The sequence below is a fragment of the Condylura cristata genome, unplaced genomic scaffold (assembly GCF_000260355.1).
Source record: "Condylura cristata isolate star-nosed mole 26May11 unplaced genomic scaffold, ConCri1.0 scaffold00019, whole genome shotgun sequence".
Classification (NCBI taxonomy): domain Eukaryota; kingdom Metazoa; phylum Chordata; class Mammalia; order Eulipotyphla; family Talpidae; genus Condylura; species Condylura cristata.
In genome coordinates this window covers 26037339-26064025 of record NW_004567120.1, presented here as the reverse complement: position 1 = coordinate 26064025, position 26687 = coordinate 26037339, and the positions used below count along the sequence as shown (strand labels likewise).

At 36.1% G+C, this 26687-nt stretch overlaps 1 protein-coding gene across 3 annotated transcripts in view; it reads right to left on the bottom strand.

Annotated features, from left to right (window-relative positions):
* Positions 1 to 26687, bottom strand: part of STAG2 (stromal antigen 2) — a 114860-nt gene that overhangs the window by 63181 nt on the left and 24992 nt on the right. For all 3 annotated transcript variants that reach the window (XM_004685775.2, XM_004685776.1, XM_012727174.1), the window contains exons 2-4: positions 10333 to 10474; positions 6739 to 6817; positions 3280 to 3444 (exon numbers count right to left, since the gene is read on the bottom strand). In XM_004685775.2, the coding sequence (XP_004685832.1) occupies positions 3280 to 3444; positions 6739 to 6817; positions 10333 to 10376 (288 nt within the window). In that variant the 5' untranslated portion in view covers positions 10377 to 10474. The remainder of the gene's footprint in view (positions 1 to 3279; positions 3445 to 6738; positions 6818 to 10332; positions 10475 to 26687) is intronic.

Genomic DNA, 26687 nt, shown 5'->3' with positions numbered 1-26687 from the left:
CCCCGGCCCCCGAGGTGATCCACATGGCGTAGCAGATCTCTCCTGACTCGCGCCCTGCTCCCCGCAGCAGCATATTTCCTCAAATCTACCTGTTCTGCTCCCCAGTCTGTCTCTGGTGAATCCTCTCACTGCCCTTGCACCTCTGGCTTGCACCCCAGTCTGTGTGCATAAATTAATCTTTAAAAAAAATTTATTTAAGTTACGATGGGCACTCCATGGTGGCACAACGGGTTAAAGTGCAACACTATGGAGCTATCCACAGCCACTGCAGTGTGAGTTAGATTCCTGCCAGGGACTTGACCCACATGGTTGTGGCAAACCTCTCCTAACCTGCCCCCACTGCTCCTCTCAGCAGTGTTATTTCAGTCAGTCTGCCTATTCTGCTCCCCACTCTGTCTCTGGTGAATCCTCTCACCCTCCACATCTCTAGCCTATACCCCAGTTCTTGTATGCATAAATGCATAAATCTTTTTAAAAAAAGAATGATCTGTCTCATTAGTATTAAAAAATAAGTTATGGTGGGCACTCCCTGATGGTGCAGTGGGTTGAAGCACTGCACTAGGAAGCTTGGGCCAATTCCGCATCAGTTCAATCCCCTCCTGCCCTGTAGGAGATCCACATGGCGGAGGAGATCCACATGGCGCAGCAGACCTCTCCTGAGGTGCCCGCTGCTCCCCTCAGCAGTGTACTTGTCGATCTGCCTGTTCTGCTCCCCACTCTGTTCCTGGTGAATCCTCTCACCCTCCGCATCTCTGGCCTGTACCCCAGTTCTGTATGAATGAATAAATAAATCTTTAAAAAAAAAATAAGTCATCGTGAAGATCAAGTAAAGACTGTATTGGGAATGCAAGGTTGCTGTAACAAAAATAATCTATCACATTAAAATATATTGAAAACTTTAAATAGGGCCCTCCCCAGTGGCAAAACAGGTTAAAGGACAGCACTTGCAAGTGAGCCACAGCTGTTTCAGTGAGAGCTCGATCCTGGAGGTACAGTAGACCTCTCCTGATCTGCCCACTGCTCCTCTCAGCAATGTACTTCATAGATTTGCCTGTTCTGCTTTCCACTCTGTCTCTGGTGAATCGTCTCATATCCCCTGCACCTCTGGTCTGTACCTTAGTATGCATAAATAAATAAATCTTAAAAAAAACTTTAAATAATCATATAATAAACTAAGAATTTAGTTGATAAAATTCCATATCTTTTATCTAATAAATCTAGGGGCAAAGTAGTTTTTTTTTCCCCTTTCTTAAAATGTAAGAACTATTTTAGGACCCACAGTCTCATACTTACTCATTCACTCAAATTATTGAAATACATTATTCTGGAAATAAAAAAAAATAATGCTCAGCTCAGTCTTTGAGCAATTAGTTACCTATGTAGAAGCAAATTCAGACATAAACACAACTATACTAAGTGCCATAGAATATACATTCAAGGGGGGAAAGATACAGAGCCCAAAAATACTCTTCAAAAAAAATAGTGACATCTAATTTAGTCAACCCCATGTGATATTAAAGGGAGAAAAGGATCTTCATTCTCAGCAAAGAGAAAAAACCAAAAGGCCTAGGGACAGAGTTAAATACTGTGGGCAGAAAATACTAAAGATGCCATAAGGAAATCTGGGCTAGAAGTTCTAGATAAGGAAGAGCTTTGAGAAGTTTGCTAACAGGACATTTCCCTTATCAAATTTGTTGTTAGAAAGTTAACACAAATGGTAGTACACAAAACAAATTGGTAGCAAAGTTTTAGAGAAGTCAATGGAAAGTTACTGTGGACATTCTACTTTTGAGGGGAAAACACATTTAGAAACAGAAAAACAAATGGCATACTCTATACGTATGACAAACCATAAGCAATACAAAAATAAGGAAAATGTTCCTTGTTTAAGCACTAAGATACCAGTAACACAAATAATTAAATATAAAGCTAAATCCCTCATATTTTCTATTAAAAATGTTTGATGAGCTAAAAAGTTAAGACACAAACTTACAGGGTAGATAAAATTGATTACAGTTTAATTAGCAGCAACTAAGTTTAAATTTCCGATATTAACAAAAATGAAAAACAACAGAAAAGGAAAAAAAAAACCTGTAGTTAACTATTTAGAACAAAAGAACAAGAGAAAAGGTATGATATAAAAAGAAAAATAATGAAACAGTATATAACATACCTAAGATAATTTACCCATTTGATTAAATTAACCTGAATGGGGAACTATTAAGAGGGGAGCCATTTTTTTTTAATTATGAAATGACTAAATAAACCATTGCACAGTAAGATAACATTACTTTTTAAAATATTGATTGATTAACATCAAAGAAGAAAGAGAATGCATACCCTAATTACAACTACTTAAAAGCAAATTTTCATATATAAATGAAGATCAATTCAAACTGCAGAAAATGCATTACGTTTGTACAACTGGTAACAGATCAAACAATTTTTATATTTTACTTATATAAGTGTCCTTTATTAGTCTCAACTGATGCTTAAAATTATTTATAAAACCACACATATTTGACTAGTCCTTATTTTTAGCAAGGTTTCTTATTAATAATAAAATGCTTAAAATAGGTAATTCTCACTAAACCATTCACATGTACCATTCACTGAATAAACATTCTATGAATGAAAAAACTTATAGTTTTTATAAATTAGTTTACTAGGCATTTGTATTCTTTGAGTACAGTGATGCTTAATTTGTTTAAATCCATGTGGGTCCAACATACATTGTGAAGCCTTAATACCTCTACTGTCATAGTTACAGGAGGTACAAAATTAAGATATTTTGACATGTATGTGACCCCAACTTTTCTTCTGCTAAGAAACAGAATAAGAAATAAAATATATAATAGACTACAATGACAAAAATAATTCCACTCACAAAAGTGGGTAAGTGATTACACTATGTGTCACTCAATCAAGAATTCAATATAGGCAAAGAGGCCTTTGTATTTTAATGGCAGCTATGTAAATTTAGCAGAAATTGAAACCATATAGTCAGGGTTTACTTCAGCATATTTTTGACCAAAAAATTTTTAATATATGCCATTAAAAAAACCTAAGGCAAAAAAAAAAAACCTAAGGCAGAATAAAGTAACTTGAGACACAGCTTAAAGTACAATACAGATCCCTAATTTTCTGACTAGTTACTGATTTCTAAAAGTACTAGAAATATTTTAAGCACAATTAAAAAATCAGGGATGTGTTTTATATAATTCACTAAGTATAAATAAATATATACCCATAAACTGGGAAGAACATAATAAACATTACCTGCATAGCACTCTTGCCCATTTTAACAACTTCAAACAACATCATGTTTTCCACTCCATTCTGTTGGTGATGACCATTCATTCGGTTTGGACCAGAAGGAGGTTTTCCTCCTCCATTTCCACCTTTCCCCTTTTCACCTGGGCCCTTTTTGCCTTTTTTACAAGTCTGCATAAAAATACATGTTCGTTAATTTAAATCATCCTAAGGTGTTCAAAATAAAGCTGTAGTAGAGGCAGCTGACAGGATATACAATTATAACATGCTTAAACTTGACTTTAAGGAGAATGTGATACAAATGTCTTGGCAAAATGTGATTGTGTTATCCCTTTTTTTGTTATCCCTTTTTTTGTTTATATACCTCACATGATATTGTAGTTATTAAGAGCAGAGTCTCTGTCAGACTGACAGAACATATGGGTCCAAATTTCTATTACCATTTAATGTGTCGTCTTAAAAATGTTGGTTAATAACACTGCTTCGTTGAGATTTTTTGATTTGTAAAATGGGGATGAACTATGCTTCATGGAGTCAGTGATTTAGCGGGCAGACTAGAGTGGGCAACAAGAATAACAAAATTATTTTACCACATATGTAACATACTTAGTCCAACATTTAACTGGATTTCTATTGTTAGTTTTAAACATCATTTCAGTGTATTAACACAGAAATTCTGGATAGTACAAATAGATGGTATCAACCTCATTCTTGTCTTGGGCCCTTCCTCCTTCCTCCAATACTTATGAAAATTCATTAATGAACACCATGGAAAATAAAACCATTTTATAAGAAGGTGTCAATATTTGGGAATTGGGGGAGGGGTACATATAAATGAGTGAAAACCTCAGGCATAAAATACCTCCCATAGCTGTTATACTTTAGAGGAAAGAAAGGCATTCTCTAGCCCAGAGTCTTCATTTTTAAAATGTCAGTTGTAGTAAAATCTTTACAGATAACATGATTTCTGAAGCATCTTTTAAACCTATGTGTTTCAATGATCTCAAGCAAGGGTTAGCAAAGTTTCTGTAAAGTACCAAACAGTAAATACTTTAAGACTGTGTGGGTCACTGTCCTGTCATATTTTTCATTGATTTTTTTCTTATAGCCCTTTTAAAATATAAAAACCATTTTTGGTGTTTGAGAAGTACACATACAGGTCATAGTTTGCACACCCCTGATCTACAGTCAGATCTACTATTTATTTCCACTGACAGCTTGTGTATTTCTGTACTTGGTTCCATGGAGGGTTCTGCCTTTTTCAAGAATCCCAAATCACCTTATTTTAACCATTCAAACCCCTTCCAAACCACTGAAAGATATTATCTGCCAATTTACACTATTTTTAAAATGAGAGTCAGACTTCTTGAAAGTGATTCAATTCCTAACTGCAGCATGAAAGGCTTCTGTCCCCATTAAAAAGAATTTCAGGGCCTCCCTGGTGGCTTAGGGGTTAAGTCTCAGAGCTCTGACCTACTAAAGCCTGAGTTCAACCCTAGGCTAGGGAGCTGAGCCACATGTGGCACAGGTCTCTCCTGTCCTTCCCACTGCTCCCCTTAGCAGTGTATTTCAATAGATTACCTGTTCTGCTGCCCATTCTATCTCTGGTGAATACTCTCACCACCTGCCCCCAACACCTATGGCCTATACCTATTTCAATGCAAAAATAAATCACACACACACACACACACACACACACCTACACCTATATCTCAGAGATAAAGGTGAAAGAAAAGATCGACTACAAAGAATACACTAGAAAAGTAAAATATGTTAGATATTTGCAATTCATCATAAGCCTTTATATTTCCTGTGGGTATGAAAAACTAATTAGTACAATTTAAATGGCTCAATGGATATGCTGTGCTAGTGGGGGAAAAAAAAAACAATGTGCAAGGAGTGATAATACAGGGAAGCACAAGAGGTAAACATGCTAACCTGGGTATGAAAAAATGAATCACTACAAAGACTTTCCAAGGAAGTATACTATAGTGAATTATGAACACCATCTTTCAACACACACAGGCTCAAATACTCACCACTGTGCTCCAGACCTGAAATTTCTATATATAAAGTAAGGAAGCTTTGCAATCCATAAAACTGTTCAAGTCTTCAATTAAATAATATATGCAAAACTAGTAGTACGGTGTATGGAACATATCACAATGTAAAAACACATTTGTGCTTATTATAATAAATCCTTGATCTGACCCTTAGCACCCACTGACAGCAGTGGCTATACAAACAAAACTGTGGTACAAAATCTTCAGGGATTTATGTGCCACTGCAGGTCATTCCCCAACTTAATAGATTAAATCAAAGTCAGAAGTACAGAATTTTTGTGTTTGCTAGATGGTTATAGGATAAAAATTAGTTTTCTAATCAATAGTCACACACTACCCAGTAAGACTGGCTGCCTTTGAATAGCCACGGGTTAACATTTTTATATTCTCTATCTCTCAACTTCACTTTTAAGGAACTAAGAAATGACATGAAATTGTGAAACACATGGATTACGTACACTCTAAAAATGTATTCCTGTAACTAGTTAAATTATGCTCCACACGCAAAATGTGATGCAACAATATCATTAAAATTAGAGACAGAAAAAAACTGACTAATAGCAAAGCTGAAAACTGCTCTTGAATTTTTAAGCATGCTGAAAATGGAAGCATAGTATGTTTCCATTTAAGTAAAATTCTATTAGCATGTTTAAATATACATATATGTATAAAAGTATGCTCAAATTTTTAAATAAATTACTTATGGGTGACAGGATTATCGGAAAATGTTTTTTGTTTGTTGTCCATTTTAGTATTGCTTATATTAAGAAAAACCTCATGAGAATATATAGATCCATTATTTATTTTTAGAAAGAAGATGTTGAACAAAAACAAATTATCTGTTGCACAAGGTATTTACACACGTGCCCAGAGTGAAATGCACTTTCCAAAATAGCAAAATGATTTAATCACTCACCAAGTTATCCATAGCACTCGGGCTACCCACTTATATTCTACTGACTTAGAAAGTCACTTTTTTAGTTTTTAATCCCCAATATAAAAAAGTAAAACCACTGTCAACCCATTAGACTTCAAATGGTAATTACATTTTTTGGGTGCTTTATACTTGACTACTCATGAGAAAATTAAGTCAATATCACATTGTGCTTAGCATAAGGGGTATTCCAAATTAAACTTCTAAAACAATGATGTCTTTATTAATTTGAATTTTATAATAGTGGGGATAATCAAAAGGTATTTAATCTAGAAGCCAAAGAAACCACATGTGTAGAGAAGGATTACACAACAATGAAGAGTGTGGGGGGGGGGGGTGTTAAACATTGACAACATCTGAGACATAATTAAAACTGTGTATACATATATAAAACTATATGTACATATATACATACACATGAGAATGAGTTTCTTAAAAGCCAAATTAAGTCAAAAGTTTAGTACATACTTTTCCTTTGCCCTGCTTTTGGTTTTTTCCTTCAATGTCTTCAAAATCTGTGTCAGAAGAAAAGTGTGTTTCTGACTCCCTGTAACAGAAAGAGAAGCAATTATTTTAAAACTTCCTTAAAAATGTAGAGTTTCTAATTTTTGTCATATTTTCTAAAAGAAAAATTTAGTTAGTGGAATTACCCAACTCCATTATTAGGACTAAATGTAATTAAGATGCTTCCCAAAACATTGTACCCAAAGCATATTACCAAATATAAAACTACATAACCAACTACAAAAACAATAATCTAAAGCATTAAAATGAAACCAATGGTAGAGACAAAGAAAGACAAGATGGGGGGTGGGGTACAAGACTGAGATCAAAACCAATGGCTCTCAAAATTTTAACCCTTGGTCTACGGTGTTTTGTTGTGATGGCTGTTTTCATTTTCGGATTCAAAAATCTTAGTGCCCAAGGGTAAACTTTAACAAAAGGAATTTCAATAAAGTTTAATTAGAGCAATATTGAGTATCTTCTTGCCTCTCCTACTTCATTCAGAAATAGTACTTCTAAGTATAGATTTAACTATATAACATGTTCCTTTTTTCTAAAGATTTATTTACGCATACAGAACTGGGGTACAGGCCAGAGGTGCGGGGGCAGTGAGAGGATTCAGCAGAGACAGAGTGGGGAGCAGCAAAGGCAGACTGACTAAGTACATTGCTGAGGGGAACAGCAGGCACAACAGGAGAGGTCTGCCGCACCATGTGGGTCACATCACCTCCATGGCCAGGCCAGAGATTGAACTTATGCTGAAGGAGCTGCAGCTTACCTTCGCAATACTGTGCTTTAACCCACTGTGCCACCAGGGAGGGCCCTAGAATGTTTCTAAAGGATATGTATAAAATATTTTTATCAATTAAATCATGTGAAATAAAGTACACTTCTTTAAGTGTAAAGGTAGAAAACTATATAGATGGGTGAGCTTGTCCTACTACTAAGAAATGATGGTCTTGGCTAAGATGTCTCAATCTTCTAATCTGTAAATGGGCAGGAATTAAATCTCCATCTCTTCAATCTCTAAAATGTAAATCAATAGCTCCAAGAAATTATCCCCCTTTGGTGTAGAAGGGCATGTTTATATATAAATCTGGGGTTTTTTTCTCATTATGTAAGGCAAGTAGACAAATTTAAATACACGTGTGATACTTCCTAGATGTACATGGGTCTATATAGCTTAATAATAGTAACATATTTTCATCATTAAGGCAAAAAGCACCTTTAAATTGATGTATTTGTGTCAGAGGGAATTTAGAGCTGAGACACACCCATAAAAGTTACAAATTTTACCATCCTTTATGTCTAAGCAAAATACCAGTTTTCCTTAAGAAAAGGGAATCAAAGTAAAAGGCCATTTGTAAAGCTAATCTTTTCTTACTAGACATCTTCTATTTATATTATTATTGCTATAATAACCAGTTATCAAGTAGATGTAAAGTTGGAATACGTTATGAATCTAAAGTAATAGTTAAAATGCCAAGTATGGGAGGGAGGGAAATAACTACCACTTACCTAACCAAGTAACTTAAACACTGTTTGCAAATAGCGGCAATCCTAACAATCTCCCAAAATACTAGGAGAGCACCTGTAATAAATACCATTTCCCAGAGTTAAAGCACCAAAAGCTGAATGGCTGCTATAACGTTAACCTGAGACTCATGCCTGTTACATCTTAAAAAGATGTTGTCATCAATATTCTTTCCACATGCCTATAGAGCCTTGCAAAATAAATTTAAATATCTTATAGTGTACAAGTACACTTTCTTTCTTCCCAACACATTTGTGGAATACCGACTTTCTCAGAAAGCTCAAGTAATTGTGATAAATATGCAAACAATCACTAGTCTTCACAATATTCCAATGTCCACAGAATAATCAAAGGCTCAATTACACTCTTAATCCTCATCTCCAATCTACCCCAACTAAAAGAATGAGCCACTAAGGATTAGATTACTAACTGGAAAACATGAAGAAAATTGAACTGAGTAGTCAGGATGGAAATCTAAAATAGCCCCAATCAGAGAAGAAATACTCTTGTGAGCCTGCCTTTCTCTAATACCACCTACTTTTAAGACCAAATGAACACCAATAACAAAAACCTTTCCTAGTAAAATAACATGTTGAAGCACACTGAGTTAATCTTTTAGTGGCTGGAAAGGTCATGAATCATCTATCATCTGAATGAATCTTCCATTCCTATCTCAACTGCATCCCCACCTCACATAGCCAATAAAAAAATGGCTGTCTTTGCTACTTCTACAACATCAATTTCTTCTTAACTCATTATCCTATTCTAGGCCATAATTACTCAGGATTTTCTACTCATCAACAGTCAAGTTTATAATATTTTTTAATTGTCTCTAATCTTAATAAATTTTTAAAATTTCATGATTTCCAATAGTCAATTCAAAAATTTTCAGACCATCAGTATCCTCAAACAAAAACAGAAGTTTTCCTCAAGAAATTTCAATAGTTGGTATACACTGAGATTAAAATCAGACTTTTAAAAATCATAATTTGAAATATTGGGAATATTCCAGTGGACCCACAACTTTCAATGAAACAGGATTTTATAGGGCCTCCCTGGTGACACAGGGGTTAAAGCCTCAGAACTATCAAGCTATCTGCCATCCACTGCAGCATGAGTTTAATTCCTGGCCAGAGAACCAACCCACAAAGTTTGGCAGGCCTCTCCAGTCCTTCTCGCTGATCCCCTCAGCAGTGTGTTTTAGTAGATCTGCCTGTTCTGCTCCCCACTCTGTCTCTGGTGAATCCTCTCATTCCCTGCACCTCTGCCCTAGAACCCAGTTCTGTATGCAAAATAATGAAATAAAAATTAAAAAAAAAAAAGAAAAGAGAATTTTATAAATGAAAATCTATGTACCATCAAAAGCAGACAGAAAGAGAAGTTAAAGGGCTGTGCAGGCAAATTAACAGATCATTTTTCAGTGAGGCACACTGAAATTGGAGCTCGGTATGAAAACCACTATTACATGTATTGGCTCAAATTCTTTGCCACATCAAAAACAAAAGAATAATTAGAATAAAAGATGAATAAAGAATACAGGTAACTTTTAAGACAAGGATACAGAAAATATGTGAAATTCACTCTATGGATCAATATGTACACATATTTGTTTTGGCACAAAATATGGAGAATGTGTCCTACCCTGCTGTATTTGTTTCACAGCCTATTATTTAATTTTATAACAAAATCCTGACATTATACCCTAAATACTACTGCAAGGCACATATTCCTTACTAATGAGAGTACTTTTCATGAATTTCATGACACTTCCTCAAAACAGTTGCTATTGTAAAGCCAATTATGACCTCAAAAAAAAAGCTGTACAACAGTAACTGTGTAGCTATCTTATTTTTAAAATGTTACAGTCATAATTACTGTTACAGAGCCAAATAAGCATTGATATAAAATGGATCAAACTATAGATTATCTTCCATTTTAAATCTGAAAGCAGTAATTTTATATTAAATACATTTCCCATTTTGTGGAAAAAACAAAGTATTTAAAAGTTATCATCATATACTTACTGTAGCAGATTAAAATCAGTTGGTATTTCTGGAGCTGCTATCATTTCTTTATCATCTTCTGGAACGCCCCAATGTCAGAAATACAGTCATATATTTATGTGTGTGACAATGGTTTGCTTCTTTCTTCTAAGACGGGCAATTCCTTTAAAGGGGTGGGAGGTGCATATTTATTACAACCATGCCAAAAACATTGGGAAGGGTAGTTATACTCAACACTTAAATTCTCCCAGTACCTGTAAATGTGTTTTAGTAAATAATGATTTCTTTCCCTTACGTTTAACTGCTTTTTGTTATATGGATTTGTTACAAATCTTACAGCCATACAATAACAGATATAAGTAAAGAAGCTTATATTATATAGGCATTTTTTTTTTTCATTTATGATTCTCTAGCCTAGTTTTAAAAAGATGTATGTATAGGGCCCTCCCTGGTGGTGCAGCGGGTTAAAGCACAGCACTAAGAAGCTCAAGCCACTTCCACAAGAGTTCAATCCCTGCCCCGAGGTGATTCACATGGCGTGGCAGACCTCTCCTTACCCACCTGCTGCTCCCCTCAGCAGTGTACTTTGTCTGTTGGCCTATACTGCTCCCCACTCTGTCTCTGGTGAATCCTCTCACCACTCCTGTACCTATGGCCTGTACCCCAGTTATGTATGCACAAATAACTAAATCTTCTAAAAAAAATAAGATATATGTACAGTCTAACTACAAACCGTATAGGATCCTTTTTCTGGTCTTCATGATTAGTTTAAAATTAAAACTATAATAATAAAAGATGCCTGAAAATTCTACGCATTTTACTGATGGTGTGTATTACAGTTGAAATGAGCTAATAAAAACCTAAGAAAAAGTTTTGAGACACATTAAAAGGGGGTTCCTTTACCACAGAAGAAACATATAGTCCAAAGTTTAACTTATTAATAAATAGTCACTTCATGATAATACCACTGTGCTGAATAGGGGGAGGTGGGTAAAAATGTTAGCTTTGATCTATTCCCTCAAGGAACCTACAATCAATTTAAATACCAGTAATGTCACATGAATAACAGGTGAATGCTACAGGAAGGGTATTATTTCTAGTATTGAAATTCAAAGATGCAGTTCTGAAGTGAGAAATCGGCAAGTCTGCAACAAAAAATGAGAAAATAGGATAGCTAAAGCTCTCTATCTTAATCTTACGTGTAACTTTCTTTACTAATTTTATTTTTCATTTTATTTCCAAGTGACTCTAGTACTTGGTGTCCACCAAAAGAAAAAGCAGGTAAGACCAACTATACCCATGTAGTAAGTGTTCAACTATATCACATACTGATGCAGTTCTACCGATCTCTTCCATTAGAGTGGATATTATAGAAGAAACACAGTTCAATTTTTCAAGGACTTTTAAGTCTCTAAAAAGCACTTTGTGACAGCTAGTATTTAGTTAACACTCAGAATTTCAAAACAGTGTATTTCCTCAATCTAAGCTGCCATGAATAACAAGATAATTAGATATAAGAATGAATACTCCAAAATTAAACCCTGAATAAACAACTGTTGTCTATACCACTATATTGAGTTTTTCTTTTTTAAAAAGTACTAATACTGTAAGCTCTTTAGACATAATTGTCAGCTTAGTCCTCTTGTATTAAATTATGGTCCTAGGATTCTCCCACTTCAAAACCACTATTAATATGTTTTTTTCTTATTGGTACTTAACAAGTTGCCTCTGTGATATACCAAAGTTCTAAGGCTTGCCCATCACATGTAGGATACACCCAAGCCGCTCAAAAAAAGTTTTACTTTATTTTAAGAGTCTCATGCTCTACCAACTGAGCTAGCCGGGCAGGTAAGTCCTACCTCATTCCAAAAAGTAATCTTTGTTAAAAAGAAAAACTTTGTATTTTAAAGGAGCGTAGGTCACCTGGATGGCAACAAAGGGGTCATGTGATGCTAGTTTTGTCTGTTTAACTCTCCCCTTCTCCCAGCACTTTATAGCCCCAACTTGCAGCATTCCTTAAATAATAGATTTCAAACCAACTTTAAAGCTAATTCACAAACATATTCTCTTTAAGGGACATAAAGTATGTATCAGCTCTGAAAAGCAAACAGCAGTAAATTAAACAAGAATTATATAATACACTGCATTCGTGTAAATAATACAATTTTTTTAGTGTACAATAACTGGCTACCTCCCTATCCTAGTGAATATTTGTTATAAAATGTTTCTAAATATCTGAGATGCAAAAATGCACAAAATGATGTAAAAATAAACTATTATATAAAAAATCCATCCAGGGCCCTCCCTGGTGGTGCAGCAGTTGTTAAAGCACAGCACTAAGAAGCTAAAGCCACTTCTGCATGAGTTTGATCCCAGCACTCCTGATCCACCCCGCTGCTCCCCTCAGCAGTGTACTTAGTCAGTCGGTCTGTTCCCCGTTCTGTCTCCGGTGAATCCTCTCACTACCCCCCTGTACCTCTGGCCTGCACCCCAGCTCTGTATGCATAAATAAATAAATCTTAAAAAAAAATCCAACCAACCAATTAAAAGTTATCTACTATTTACCAAATGCTATGCTGGGCACTGAAAATACAGTGGTGAAATATAGAGAGCCCTTATGGAATTACCTGTAACAGTTACTATGGCAATACTTTTGTTACTACAAGACACCTAGTATTACCACCTAGTAGTATTAAACATAACAAAACTCCATGTAACCAAGTTTTTACTATCTCAATCATTTTCTAAATAACCAATTTGCCTCCAAAATAGTTCTTCATAGAACAAAACTGCTCAGTAATTTAAGAGCAAGGGATAATAGGTAAATTAGCATTGAATTTAAAAATGTAAACTTTACCTGCAGGAAGAGCAGGAAGCTTTAACCTTTTTACTTTAAAAGCCTACACTCCTATAAATACAATTAGATTCTCTCCCTACCCAAGTCTTTCATTTAAAAATCCACAAACAAGGTCTTTAAGTTTACTTAATGTCATTTGACCTAAGTTGGGGATCCAAAGTTTAAGAAAATGACTAATAATCAAACTCACTACATCATTCCTAGTCTACAGTAGGTTATTAATTTTGTTTTAATATGCTCAAAGATCACAAGGTGGAGCTCTCACCTAATGTCAAGGAAAAACTGAGATTTTTTTTATCATATGTACCAATTCTCTGTAACTACTATAAAAGAGTTACTGTTCCAGCAACTTTGGAAGATAAAGCAAAGAAATGAAATTTGCTTTGACTCTCAATCACTATTTTTCTTTTAGGACAAATAGGTGCAATAACGAGTTTCTGTTTCTCCTTTCAAACACTAAGCAAAATACATTTGTAGATAGATTGAATAATAAAATTAAATCACATCCTTGGACATAGGTCATACTATACTACCACTAAAAGTTTGTTAAATTCATATATTATTACTGGGTTAATAAAAGTTATGTAGTTGTAATTCTATGCATTAATTTTAAGAAAATGCTCTCAGCACCACTGCTTTTAATATAGAGATCTAAAAGCTTTATGTTATCTACAAGGAATATGTTTGTGGCCTGTTACCTAAAGTTTAGATTCCAATTTAAAATCAGCAACAAGCTCTCTTCTCAGAAAAACAAAAATGAATAAAAAACAACAAAAAGCTTTCTTCTTCCACTTCTGAAAGCCTGTTGGACAACTACAATCACATATAAACACAAATATGTAGAACCATATGATTATGCCTACATCTTTTTCTTTTTAAGATTTCTTTTATGCATACAGAACTGGGGTATAGGCTAGATGTGCAAGAGGTGGTGAGAGAATTCACCAGAGACAGAGTGGGGAACAGAACAGGCAAAGCACACTGCTTATGGGAGCAGCAGGAGGGTCAAGAGAGGTCTGCCTCGCCATGGGGATCACCTCTGGGGTGGGGATTGAACTAGCACTGAAGTGGCCACCACCAACTTCACAGTGTTGCACTCCAACCTGCAGTGCCACCAGGGAGGGCCTATGCCTGCATATTTAACTCCAAATAATGACTTGCTCAATTCATTAAAATTATTCCCCTGAAAACAAACTACACACAAGACCTGATTTGTTTCTTTGATACTGTCTTTAAATCTTAAATTGTTTCAAAGTCCTTTTAATTCAATCCCAAGTGGTCTCAAGACTGAAAATAAAAAAACACAAAACAGAACTGCCATTAATAATGTCCCTTAGAATCCACATGTTCAGGATTGGGAAAAAACACTTCAAATAGCTAGTGTGTTAATTCTTTCCCTAAAAATGCAGAAACATTAGACTGCCAAAAGCCAGCAAATCTCAGCACATACAACCCCCACCAACCTCTTAACACTCACCCTTCCTCCATGCCTCCACCTATCAAAAAAAAAAAAAAAAATCCCATCGAGGATATGTATATACCCTTCTGAACTGCTAAGGTTATAATACAAAACTACTGAAATGTCCAACCAGATTAATGTATGGTACAAAAATGCAATTAATATAACATCCACGTATTAAAACTAAGAATACTTTAGTAACATGATGACTGTGGCAACATAACTAAAGCTTGCTACAGTAAAAGGTCTATGTTACAAAACAATTATTAACAAAGCAAAGAAAAACAACTAACATATTCAGAAGTGAAATGTGGGCAATTGAAAAAAAAATTTATTTTGTGTATGAAAATAAGGAAATTATGAAGGTAGAAAATTCTTTTTAATGTCCTCTTAAAAATCTTAAATACCTAAAAAATTACAAAACTATCTCAAAGTTAAGCATTTACAAAAAATGAATTGTATCATAAAACTGTCTGCATTAACACTCACCTACTTAAGATTAGCAGGAAACAGAAACTTTCTTACAAACTCTTGACAAAACCCAAAGGAATGTTCCTTTTATTCAACGTTCTTAAAAGATAGCAGTCAAAAGTCTGTAATTTATTTGATACTGGTTGTTAGAAGGCAAACTAGTAGTTCCTTCAATAGCACATCTGATCAAATAGTAAAGATACTCAAATTCCTATGTCAACTACTACATGGCAACTTTTTGAGTGAAAGACAAGAAATGAAAAGCTCACCGAAAAAAAAAAAAAGACAAAATACCAACTTTCAAAATAAAAGCTACAGTCCCTTAATAAACAATAGCCTTTAAAACTTTAAAAAGACTTACTGCTCAAGAAGATACTTTTCTACCTTCAATCTCCCCAAAGTCCTGCTAATTGTCTGAGCAAATGACAGGGTGAAAAGAATGACGTAGAGCAAAGATCACACATACTCAGACCAGTAACAAAATTTTAACCTAAAAGTCTGATTGCACACATAGTTAACACATGTATCATCAGCAAATATATTCTTTCCACAAGTTAACATTAAATCTTTAAAGAATTTTTTAGGCCCCTCCCTGGTGGCACAGCGGGTTGAAGCACAGCACTAAGAAGCTTAAACCACTTATTTACACATGAGTTTGATCCCTGCCTGCCCCGGAGGTGATCCACATGGCATGGCAGACCTCTCCTCTCCTGAACCACCTGCTGCTCCCCTCAGCAGTGTACTTTGTCAATCTGCCTGTTCTGCTCCCCACTCTGTCTCTGGTGGGTTCTCTCACGCTCCGCATCTCTGGCCTGTACCTCAGTTCTGCATCAATAAATAAATCTTTAAAGAAAAAAAAGAATTTTTAAAGATTTTTAATTTATTATGCATACAAGAACTGGGGTATAGGCCAGAAATTCTGGGGGTGGGGGTGAGAGGATTCCCCAGATACAGAGTGGGAAGCAGAACAAGCAGATTTTTTAAATAGACAGCTGAGGGGGGCAGTGTGCAAGACTGGGGAGATCTGCTTCACCGTATGTGGGTTAGCTCCCTGGCTAGGGATCCAATTCAGGCTATAATAGTGGTGATAGCCCTGAGACTGAACCCCTAGGCCACTAGTGAAGCCCCTGGAGAATTTTTGTTTTGTTTTTGTTTTTGCTAGAGAATTTTTAATGGTAGTTCCTGCTAGCAGGAGTGGCAATCTACAGACATTAAGACTAGAAGAAATCTGCATACCTAAGAATTAATAACCCTGTTTACATTTCCTAATGAATTGAAGAGATCAAATATCTACCCTGTTTAAGCTGAAAAACTGAAAAGGGAATGGGGACATCAAAAGTAAATAGGCTTTATTAACTAAGTACATATCAAGCCCCACTAATACCATAACAGTTCAAAAACAAGTCTTACTTCTAGGAAGAGGGGAAGGAATAAGCTGGGGCACACTCTACACAGATAAGGCATCACTACACATTGCCAGAAAGTAAAGCCAGGTGAAACTAGAAACAACTACCTACTTCCTTCCATTTTTAAAGATCTTTAAATTGAACTTAATATTTTCTTTCATTATTTCTATAGTAGGTGCTCAGCAATCTTCCTAGTTCCCTTGTCTGCACATTCCCTAAGTTTCAAACGTGATTAAGTCCATGTGACCACAATTAAGATCAACTGGCCCAACCTACATACTCAGCTTGCCCCACTAGGGACCATCAGATTTCCCCAAAATTCTAGCATGCCCCTCCCTCCAACTGAGCAACAGGTAAGTACAGCTGATCCTCAAGTAACATTGTTTCACTCAACCTTGTTTCACTTAACAGTTACATGGAAACTGAAAGGGCCTGTTTCCAATCTATCATTTTGCTTAGAGCTGCAGTTTCCAATTGGTCAACAATATTGAGAACTTACTGCACTACCAAACTAAGAAGGGGTAAAGGAGAAAGGAAAGGCTTCTCCCTTATTCCTGCAGACCCATTACTCTACCAACTTCAGCTGCACCCTGTTCCTCAGTTATCCAAGGATCGATATCCTGCCTTGTTCTTACTGTACATATCTACCAACACCAACCCAGGGACTGGAATCCTGCCCCTAAAACCTACCCTAAAAACAGTCTCCCTGTGTCTCTCCAGTTGCCCTAATCTCAATGCTACAATACTGTCCTCTTATCTGTCTAACATAGTGCACTGGCTGCTGCTAGACACTAGATACCATATCATACCCGATATATTGGACACACATAAACTATCTAATTCCAAGTCTGCTAATTCTACAGTATGCCCTATCAAGCTTCACTTGACTAGAAATTATCTGGCCCTAACCAAAGATAATTACCAGAACAGGTAAACCTGCCAAGGTCAACAGCTACAATATGAATAATTTTTTTAAAGTACTGTCCATGCTCATTCTTCATCTCACATATTCCTAAACACCACACTTTGCATTCATCTTGCTGTATCATTTGTATTATTTTTTTCCTACATTGTCATAGTCCCCACAGTTCTTTCATCTCATCACCCATGAACGATTGCCATATTCCCATGTATTCATCCCTCTCCTCCACTGCTCCCCGACACTACCTCTTTTGCTGTCGGCCTCAGTTCTGTGGTCAGCACCTAGTTTTGACTTTTTCTTGACCCCTTTTTTGGTTTCTCAATATTCCACATAATTGAGACCATCCAGTATTTATCTTTTTCCTTCTAATTTCGGCGCTGTATTTTTAAAAACATGCCCCAATGACAGAACATTCTGTATGTTAATAAAATGTCATCACCAACTAGGTGTAGTGGTCATCAACATTTCAAAGCCAAGATTCAATTAGCTGATATAAAGTGAATTATCTACACCTGGAAATCAAATTACCATCAATAAACTAAACTTGTGTGTTAATACTTGTAAATAATAAACAGCGTGATACAAACATTACTACTTTCAAACCCACACCACATTGGCTTACTGGCAGATTCTGAGCAACAGCAGTTTTCAAGCTATGGGGACCTGAAGATACTACTAAGTATAACATTTTTTATTTTAATGTGATCCCCCAAACATAACATACATGGTACATATTTAATTTTTGTACCTTCCACTGATCATCAGCTAGTAACAAAGTATCCAGCATTAGCATCCACTAGATACAAAACCTCTAACCTTCTTTCAACACCCTAGTACACAATTCATAGGCTTGAATTATATTCAAGTTCATAAATAAAATATGATTTCATAATGAGGCTGATGGGCAAATGTAAATACTTCCTATTTCTTTAATTCAGAACTGATTCTACATTTAATAATTCTACACTATGATAGAATCACATTACATATTAAATTATTTTAATTCTTTTTAACCCTAAGTAGTCCTAAATAAAGATTAAGGCATGCAAATTATTTTAAAAAGAAAATCTAAGCCTGATAAAGATACAAGAAAAAAATTGCAGGCCAATATCCCTGATGAATACTGATATAAAACTCCTCTTCAACAAAATACTAGCAAACTAAATTTCAACAGCATACTAAAAGCATTATACACCATGACCAAGTGTGATTTATTGCCAGATTGCAAGTCTGGTTCAACAAACAAAAATCAAGTATTGTAATTCACCACATTAAGAGAATGAAGGACAGAAACTTCATGACCATCTCAACTGATGCAGAAAAATCATTTGGAAAAGATTCAACACCTTTCCATGACAGAAATACTCAACAAACTAAAAATGGAAAGTACCTAAGCATAATGAAAGCCACCTGTGAAACACCCACAGCTAATAACATATACAATAGTAAAGACTGAAAGCTTTCCTCTAAGATTATAAACAGGGCAAGGATAACCACTGCTTTCAGTATTTCCATTCAACATACTACTAACAGTTCATACAAATCAGAAAGGAATAAAATTAAAGCTCTACTAAGAGACAATATGGTCTTATATGTATAACATCCTAGATTCCAACCCTGTCCCAAAAAAAGCTCCATTAATAAGTTCAGCACCCTCCTTGGTGGCACAACCAGTTAAAGCACAGCACTGTGAAGCAATCCGTGGCCTCTGCAGTGCCAGCTTAATCCCCAGCCAGGGAGGTGACCCGCATGGTGCGGCAGACCTCTCCTAACCTGCCTGCTGCTCCCCTCTGTGTATTTCACTCCATCTGCCTGTTATGCTTCCCACTTTTGTCTCTGATGAATCCTCTCACCCCTGCAACTCTGGCCTGTACCCAAGTTCTGTATGCATAAATAAAAAATCTTAAAAAATAAAATAGCACCAAAGGGCTTCCCTGGTAATGAAAGGGGTTAAATCGCAGCACTGTGAAGCAATCTGCAGCCACTGCAGCACCACTGCAGCACCAGTTCCATCCCTGATCCCTGGCCAGGGAGCTACCCACGTGGTGCAGCAGACCTCTGCTCTGCTCTAGCCCACCCACTGCTCCCTTCAGCAGTGTATTTTAGTCCATCCACATATGCTGTTCCCTATTCTGTCTCTGGTGAATCCTCTCAACACCACCACCCCCCCCCCGTCACCTCTGGCCTGTACCCCCAGTTCTTATATGCATAAATAAATAAATCTTTTTTTTAATCGCACCAAAAACAATGAGAATAAAATACTTAGAAAGAAATCTGACCAAGGAGGTGGAGGACTTACACACTGAAAGTTACAAAACATTGCTGAAAGAAATTAAAGACACATATAAATAGAAAGAGGCCTCCTGTTCACAGATTGGAGGACAATGTTGTTAAGATATCCACACAACCCCAAAATTATCTATAGGTTCAACACAATTCCTATCACAATCCTATGAACCACAATCCCATGAACATTTTTTCTAAAAACAGAATAAGGTTATACAATTCAAGGGACTCCAAATAACCAAAACAACTAGGAAAAAAAAAAGTTGAAGGCATGTCACACATCCTATTTCAAAACATACTACAAAGTCACCAAAATAAAAAAGTGTTGTACGGGAGTGTAGAAACATAGACCCCCCCCCCCAAAAAAAGGCCAGAAATAAATTCCCACATATACATTCCAATGATTTTTAAACACGGGTGCCAAAATAACTCAATGGGGAACAGTAATGTCTATACTAGGAGTACTGGATATCCACATATAAGAGAATAAAACTGGGCCATATGTTACCTAATAACATAAGCTAAAACTAATTCAAAATGTATTAAAGATATAAATGTTAATAGCTAAATCTATAACTTCTAGAAGAAAATATAGGAGGAAAGCTTCACAGCACCAGACTTAACAATGAATTCTTGGTATACCAAGACCACCAAATACACAGCAAAAGTAATATATGGAACATCAAGAATTTTATACATTAAAGAATTGTGCTGATGTGTTCAATCAGCAGAGTGAAAAGGCAACCTACAGGAGATTACTTATAAACCATATATCTGATATTAAGCTAATATCCAGCTTTTATAAAGAATTCCAACAACAGAAAATCAAACAGCCCAAATAAATAAAATGGGCAAAGGACTGAATTAAAGCCACAATGAGATACTACTTTAAACCCTCTGGAGGCCTCTTTGGTAGCCTAGGGATTAAGTCTCAGCAGTATCACTGCTGCCATCTGAGTTTGATACTGGCCAGGGAACTAACTCACATATGTCACAGCAGACCTCTCCTGTCCAGCCCACTGCTCCCTCTCAGCAACATATTTCAGTAAATCCACTCTGTGTCTGATGAATCTTCTCACTCCCACACCTCTGGCCTACACCCCGGGTTGTCTATTCAAAGAATACTTTTTTTTAAACAGACCCTCTGGGGTGGCTAGAATGGAAAAGATACACAATACCAAGTATCTGCAAGGATATAGAAAAAAATGGAACAACTTCCATGGATTAACAGCTTTGAGGTTTATCAGAAATGAACTACCATGTGATCCAGACATCCCACTTCGAAGTATATTTTTCAATATACTTCGAATATACCAAAATATTGAATGTTTGAATATACCAAATATTGAATATTTGAATATACCAAAATGTTGAAAGCTGAATCTCAAAGATATATTTGCACTCCCACGTTCATAATTGCACTATTCACAATAGCAAAGAGGCAGAATCAGCCCACATGTCCATCAACAACTGAATGGACAAAGTATCAAACACACATACAATGGAATGTTATTCATCCTTAACAAGGAAGGAAGTCCTGTCACATGCTACAACATGGATGAACCTTGCAGACCTTAAATGCTTAGTAAAACAGGTCAGTAATAAAAAACAAATACTGTGATTCCACTTACATGAGGTATCTAAAATAGTCAAATTCACAGAAACAAAGTAGACAGGTGGTTACCAAGGGGTGGGGAGTGGAAAAGAGGAAGTGTTTTAATGGGTAGAGCCTCAGGCTTGCATTATGAAAAAGTTATGACTATCTGCTTCACAACAAAGTTATTTTACTTTAAAATATGCACATTTGGGGGGAGGAAGTGCACAGGACTATGGTGATGGCACACGGGTGACTCGGTGATGGGGAACCCACGGAAATTACAATTGAGATGAAAAAAAAATGTACAAAATGATGTAAAAATAAGCTATTATATTATAAAGAAAAAAAATTTCTCCTGTAAGTGAAGCCATCCAGTATTTTTCTTTTTCTTTCTGGCTTTCCAGTTTCATCCATGTTGCCGCAAATAGCATGAGATTATATTTTTTGATTGCTGGGTAATATTCCAGTGCATATATATACTACATCTTCTTGATCCACTCATCAATTTTATGGAAATACCAGATGGTTTCACTCATAGCAGGAGTATAAGGGGTCAGGGGAAAAAATAGAGTAATTTTTTTAAAGACTTATTTATTTATTCATACAGAACTGGGGTACAAGCCAGAAGTGCAGGGGCAGTGAGAGGCTTCACCAGAGACAGCGTGGGGAGCAAAAAAGGCAGACTGCCCTACTTGTACACTGTTGAGGGGAGCAGTAGGCGAGTCAGGAGAGGTTTGCTTCGCCATAGGGTCACCTCTGGGGTGGGGATCAACTTGTACTGAAGCAGCTTCTGCTGGTTTGCAGTGCTGCATCCTAACCCATTGCGCCACCCGGGAGGGCCCTAGATATAGTAATTTTAATAAATTAAGAAAGAACATCAACTAACAACTATAAACCAGAGACATTCTATGGGTGAGGAGAGGGGAGCAATGCCAAAATGGGGGTGGGAAGAGCACATGGGTGAATTGGTAGTGGGAAGTTCACGGGGATTACAAAAAATGTACAAAATGAAGAATAATGTGAAAAAATTTTAATTCTATTGTACCCCCCCCCAAAAAATGTGCACATTTAGCATGGTTAAGATGGTATACTTTTTTTTAATCAGAAAAAAGTATACTCCCTTTTATCAAGCAAGCTTCTCTACTGTCTACTCACAAGATGTTACAAATCACCAATTCCATGAGAATACCTTTCCACTATACAAAAGCATCTTATACTTAAGTATTGCTATCTTTTGAAACGTAATTTTAAAAATTGACATTGACAATTGAAACTGAGAAAAATTTTACTGACAGTTTTTTGTTGTGTATTTCACATGTTAAAATGACCAAATTTTATGTAACCTAATGGCAAACAATCCAAAGAAATACCTACCTTAAAAATAAAATAAAATAAATCTGAGGTACTCCCAGAGATATATTTAAAGCTATTCATTGCACAGGATATGAAAACTATCACTGAAACTCATTTTAATGTTCAACATTCCCTTGTTCAAAATTTGCGAGTACAAGTCTCAAAGCTCCCCCACAAGAGAAAAACACAAAACTTATAGCTGGAAAATAAACATTAAAAACTTTCTTGTAGCAATTCAGACAAACAGCAATTCATGCCAAAATGACCTCGTGAGATGACACTAGGAATTAGGAGTTACTGATCCCTAAAATGTAGCATGTGATTCCACTAAACTTAGGAGAGGGAGTTTATTATTAGTTTACATGAAATGACCCAGTATAAAGAGATACCTAAATGTTTCATACATGTAGTTAGATTACTAGTGCTAGACAGTATCAGATGTTACAATCTGCCCTGTAACCTGTTCCATTTTCAGTGCCTTTACATATCTGGGAGCATTACTTTAGTATGCCACTCAACAGTAAAACAAAAAACAGGGACAACAAAATAATTCTTAATCAGAGCTCTAGAATGACAAGAATTTTCAACTTTCCTAAAGCAACTGATGAGAACAAGATTACTGTATGCCAAAACCATAACAAGTTTATTGGTGCAGCAGCAGGTTAAAGCATGTACTGCAAAGCTGGCCACAGTCACTTCCATGCAAATTCGATCATCTGCCCCAGAGGTGACCCATATGGCGCAGCAGACCTCTCCTGTCTCACCTGCTGCTCCTCTCAGCAGTGCACTTCATTGATCTGCCTATTCTGCTCCCCACTCTGACTATGGTGAATCCTCTCACCGCCCCTGCACCACTGGCCTGTACCCCGATTCTGTATGCATAAAGAAATAGATGAATCTAAAAAAAAGAGTAATATATTATTAAAGGCAGTTATCTAAGAGGACTAATGTTTCTGTGCATTAGTAAATCTGAAACTCTAATGCAGACTTTTTTCTCATTTTTAAATCTGCTAAAAGAAACAAGCACTTTGATTACTAATTTGTTCAATGTGGAGTGAAGCACAAATCTGAATTACCAATGTCCATATAGGACAGCAAATAAGACAGCAGAAATCAATTAACTCTGGCCATTTGCTCTTCTCCATACTTATCTCCATCTCTATCCCTTAGTCAGAAGTTATTACTTCTCCCAAAGGGAGATTTATAGGTTGTTTCTTCCATTCAAAATAGCCATTCTCTGTTGAGGTTCCAGAACAGCCAACAGATCACAGAAAAACAGTTCTTTAGGCCCCGGCTTAAAACTAACAGCTGTATTTTAACTGATGGTCTTCAATAAGGGCCAGTAATGCAGAGATTGTTAAACTACTGTCTTAAGTTGGAGAGTTTTATAGTTATTACAATTTTGGATTTAAGGAGGTAACTGTACCAATGATAATATGCTATCAGTCAAATAAGAAAATTCTCCCTTTTAATTAAGAAAATTCTTCCCACAGAAAAATATACACTGTAATAACCAACCACAAAAAAATGTTTCTAATAAATAATGTAGCAAAACTGGAAAACAGCATGAGGAGAATCTTCACATTCAAGTTACCACCCAATTTATTCTATGATTATTGCTTTGGGTCAAGTACTTGAAGTGTCCTCTTCATCACGAAAAGCAGTCTTTCTTTAACCAACAGCAATTGTACTAAGCTTTCCTGATTAATGAATTCCAAACAATAAAGAAGGAAAAGTTTTCTTCTCTAACTACTTGTAAATTATTCTACCAATGACTGCCAAATATCCCACTTATGTCATTTACTTGAAATTTTGCTTCATAAGTTCCCTTCCCCACACATCCAGGTTAGTTCTGTAACCATGCTTTGGCTGGCAATAACTTACTAAGTATTCAACTATAATACACCTGTCTCTCTTTCTATCCAAAGATAGAAAGCAAGGCACAGTTTCTCCACAGCTGAAGTGGCTACATAATCATTAACAAAGTTACCAGTTAACCTACCTCCTTCATTATTAATCATAACTTATAGATCATGAGATAGTTATGAAGTTGGCAGGGAAGATTCAACTCTCACACAATGAAAGACATCAACACAACTTTTAAAATCTTTTGTTAGGTCTGGCACTTAATGTCAGTGCTTGAAACAATCATGTTAAGTCTTGCTTTCATTCAACAAGAAACCATAAAATAAGAATCTATATAGTAGGGCCCTCCCTGGTGGTGCACAGCACTAGGAAGCTGTCCACTATGAAGCTGTCCCAGCCAGGGAGGAGACCCACAAAAAAGTGCAGATCTCCCCAGTCTCGTGCATTGCTCCCCTCAGCAGTGTACTCAGTTGATCTGCCTGTGCTCACCCTGCCCCCATATCTTTGGCCTGTTCTTGTATGCAGAAGTAAAACTTAAATAAAAAGCAACCTATATAGTATATAGATATTTGTTTACACTAATACAATTACCAAAGGATTAATACAAAAGGTTATTTTTAAAGTTGCCTAATGGGCAGGATAAAGCAGGAATATAGGAGACAGGGATCTGTGGAAATGTCTATGCATACTCTCCTATATAATTTTAACTTTCGAATTAAGAAAATGTAATACTTATTCAGAAATGAAACTGTATTCTTGAAATTTCAAACTTTGAAAAAAATAGCAAAAACTAAACTTAGTCACAGACATCAAATAAACTAAATGAGCAGACAGAAAAAGCAGAAGAGATTATAACATAGTACTTAAAATTTTTAAAGCACACTTTATCCTTAGTGGGCGAGTTCTGAAAACAAAAAGGAATACAAAGAAATTTTAAACATTGGTGTTTCGTCAGGAACTGGAGGGAATTAGTTTTTAAGAGGTACAGTTTCAGTTGGGGAAAGCAAAAAAGTTCTAATGATAGATAATGGTGACATTGCACAACATAAATTATATAAAATCATTGAACTGTAAAAGTCTTCTACTATTAGAACAGTTCATCTTGGGGGAGGGGGCCCTTCCTAGTGGTACAGGGGTTAAATCTCAATACAACCAAACTATCACCAGCTTCTGCAGCTCGAGTTCCATCCTGGCAAGGGAACTGACCCAGATGGCACAGCAGATCTCTCCTGTCTCAACAACTCTCCTCAGCAGTGTATTTCAGTAGATCTGCCTGTTCTACTCCCCATTCGGTCTCTGGTAAGTCCTTTCATACCCAACACCCCAATTTTGTATGCATAAATAAATACATTTCTTTTTAAAAAGCCAGGAAAAGACAAATGCCAGGTGATTTCACTGATGTGGAATATAAATAAAGACAAAACTGAACCAAAACAAACCCTAGAAATCTGACTGTAGAATTGAGACTATAGAGGTGCAAGATGAGGATGAGTATTAAAAAGGTAAGGGGAGGAGGTGGAAATTAAGAGGGCAGTCCACTCAACTATGGTGGAGAACTAATGGTGCTTTGGTGGGGGCATGATGTGGTAGCATCAATCTGAAGAGGTGTGACCCTAGACCCTGAAAACCGTAGTGCTATAAACCAACATTACCTCAACAAAAACTAATTTAAAAAGAAAAAGCAGCTGTAAACCACGAAATCAGAAACCTCTGAAACACAGGATGACCCAGTTTTAGAAAGAGAGAAAGCATGAGTAACTGGGAAAGCGAAACACACACACTTCCCCCTTTTGCCTTTGGGCCACTTAATCATCTGAACCTTATTCATTCAAATGACAGAAACCCACAGTTCAATGATGCATTTCCCCAGAATGTCCTTAAGAAACTTCCCAGAGTCTAAGCCACCAATGGTCAATCAACACACTATTCTTTCCACAAGAAAGAAATGTGTCTTTCCTAAAAGAGTGCCAAAGTTTAAGATACATAAGATAGAAATTCTCCAGGAAGTTCAATCCACATAGACTTCAACTCACACTGGGCTCTTCTTGACAGCTTCTAAACAAATCTAAATAACTCAAGACAAATATTTACTCAACTGAAAAAAGTATCAGATAAAGAATGTATTTTTTTTTAAGTTTAAGAAAAACACAGGATAAATT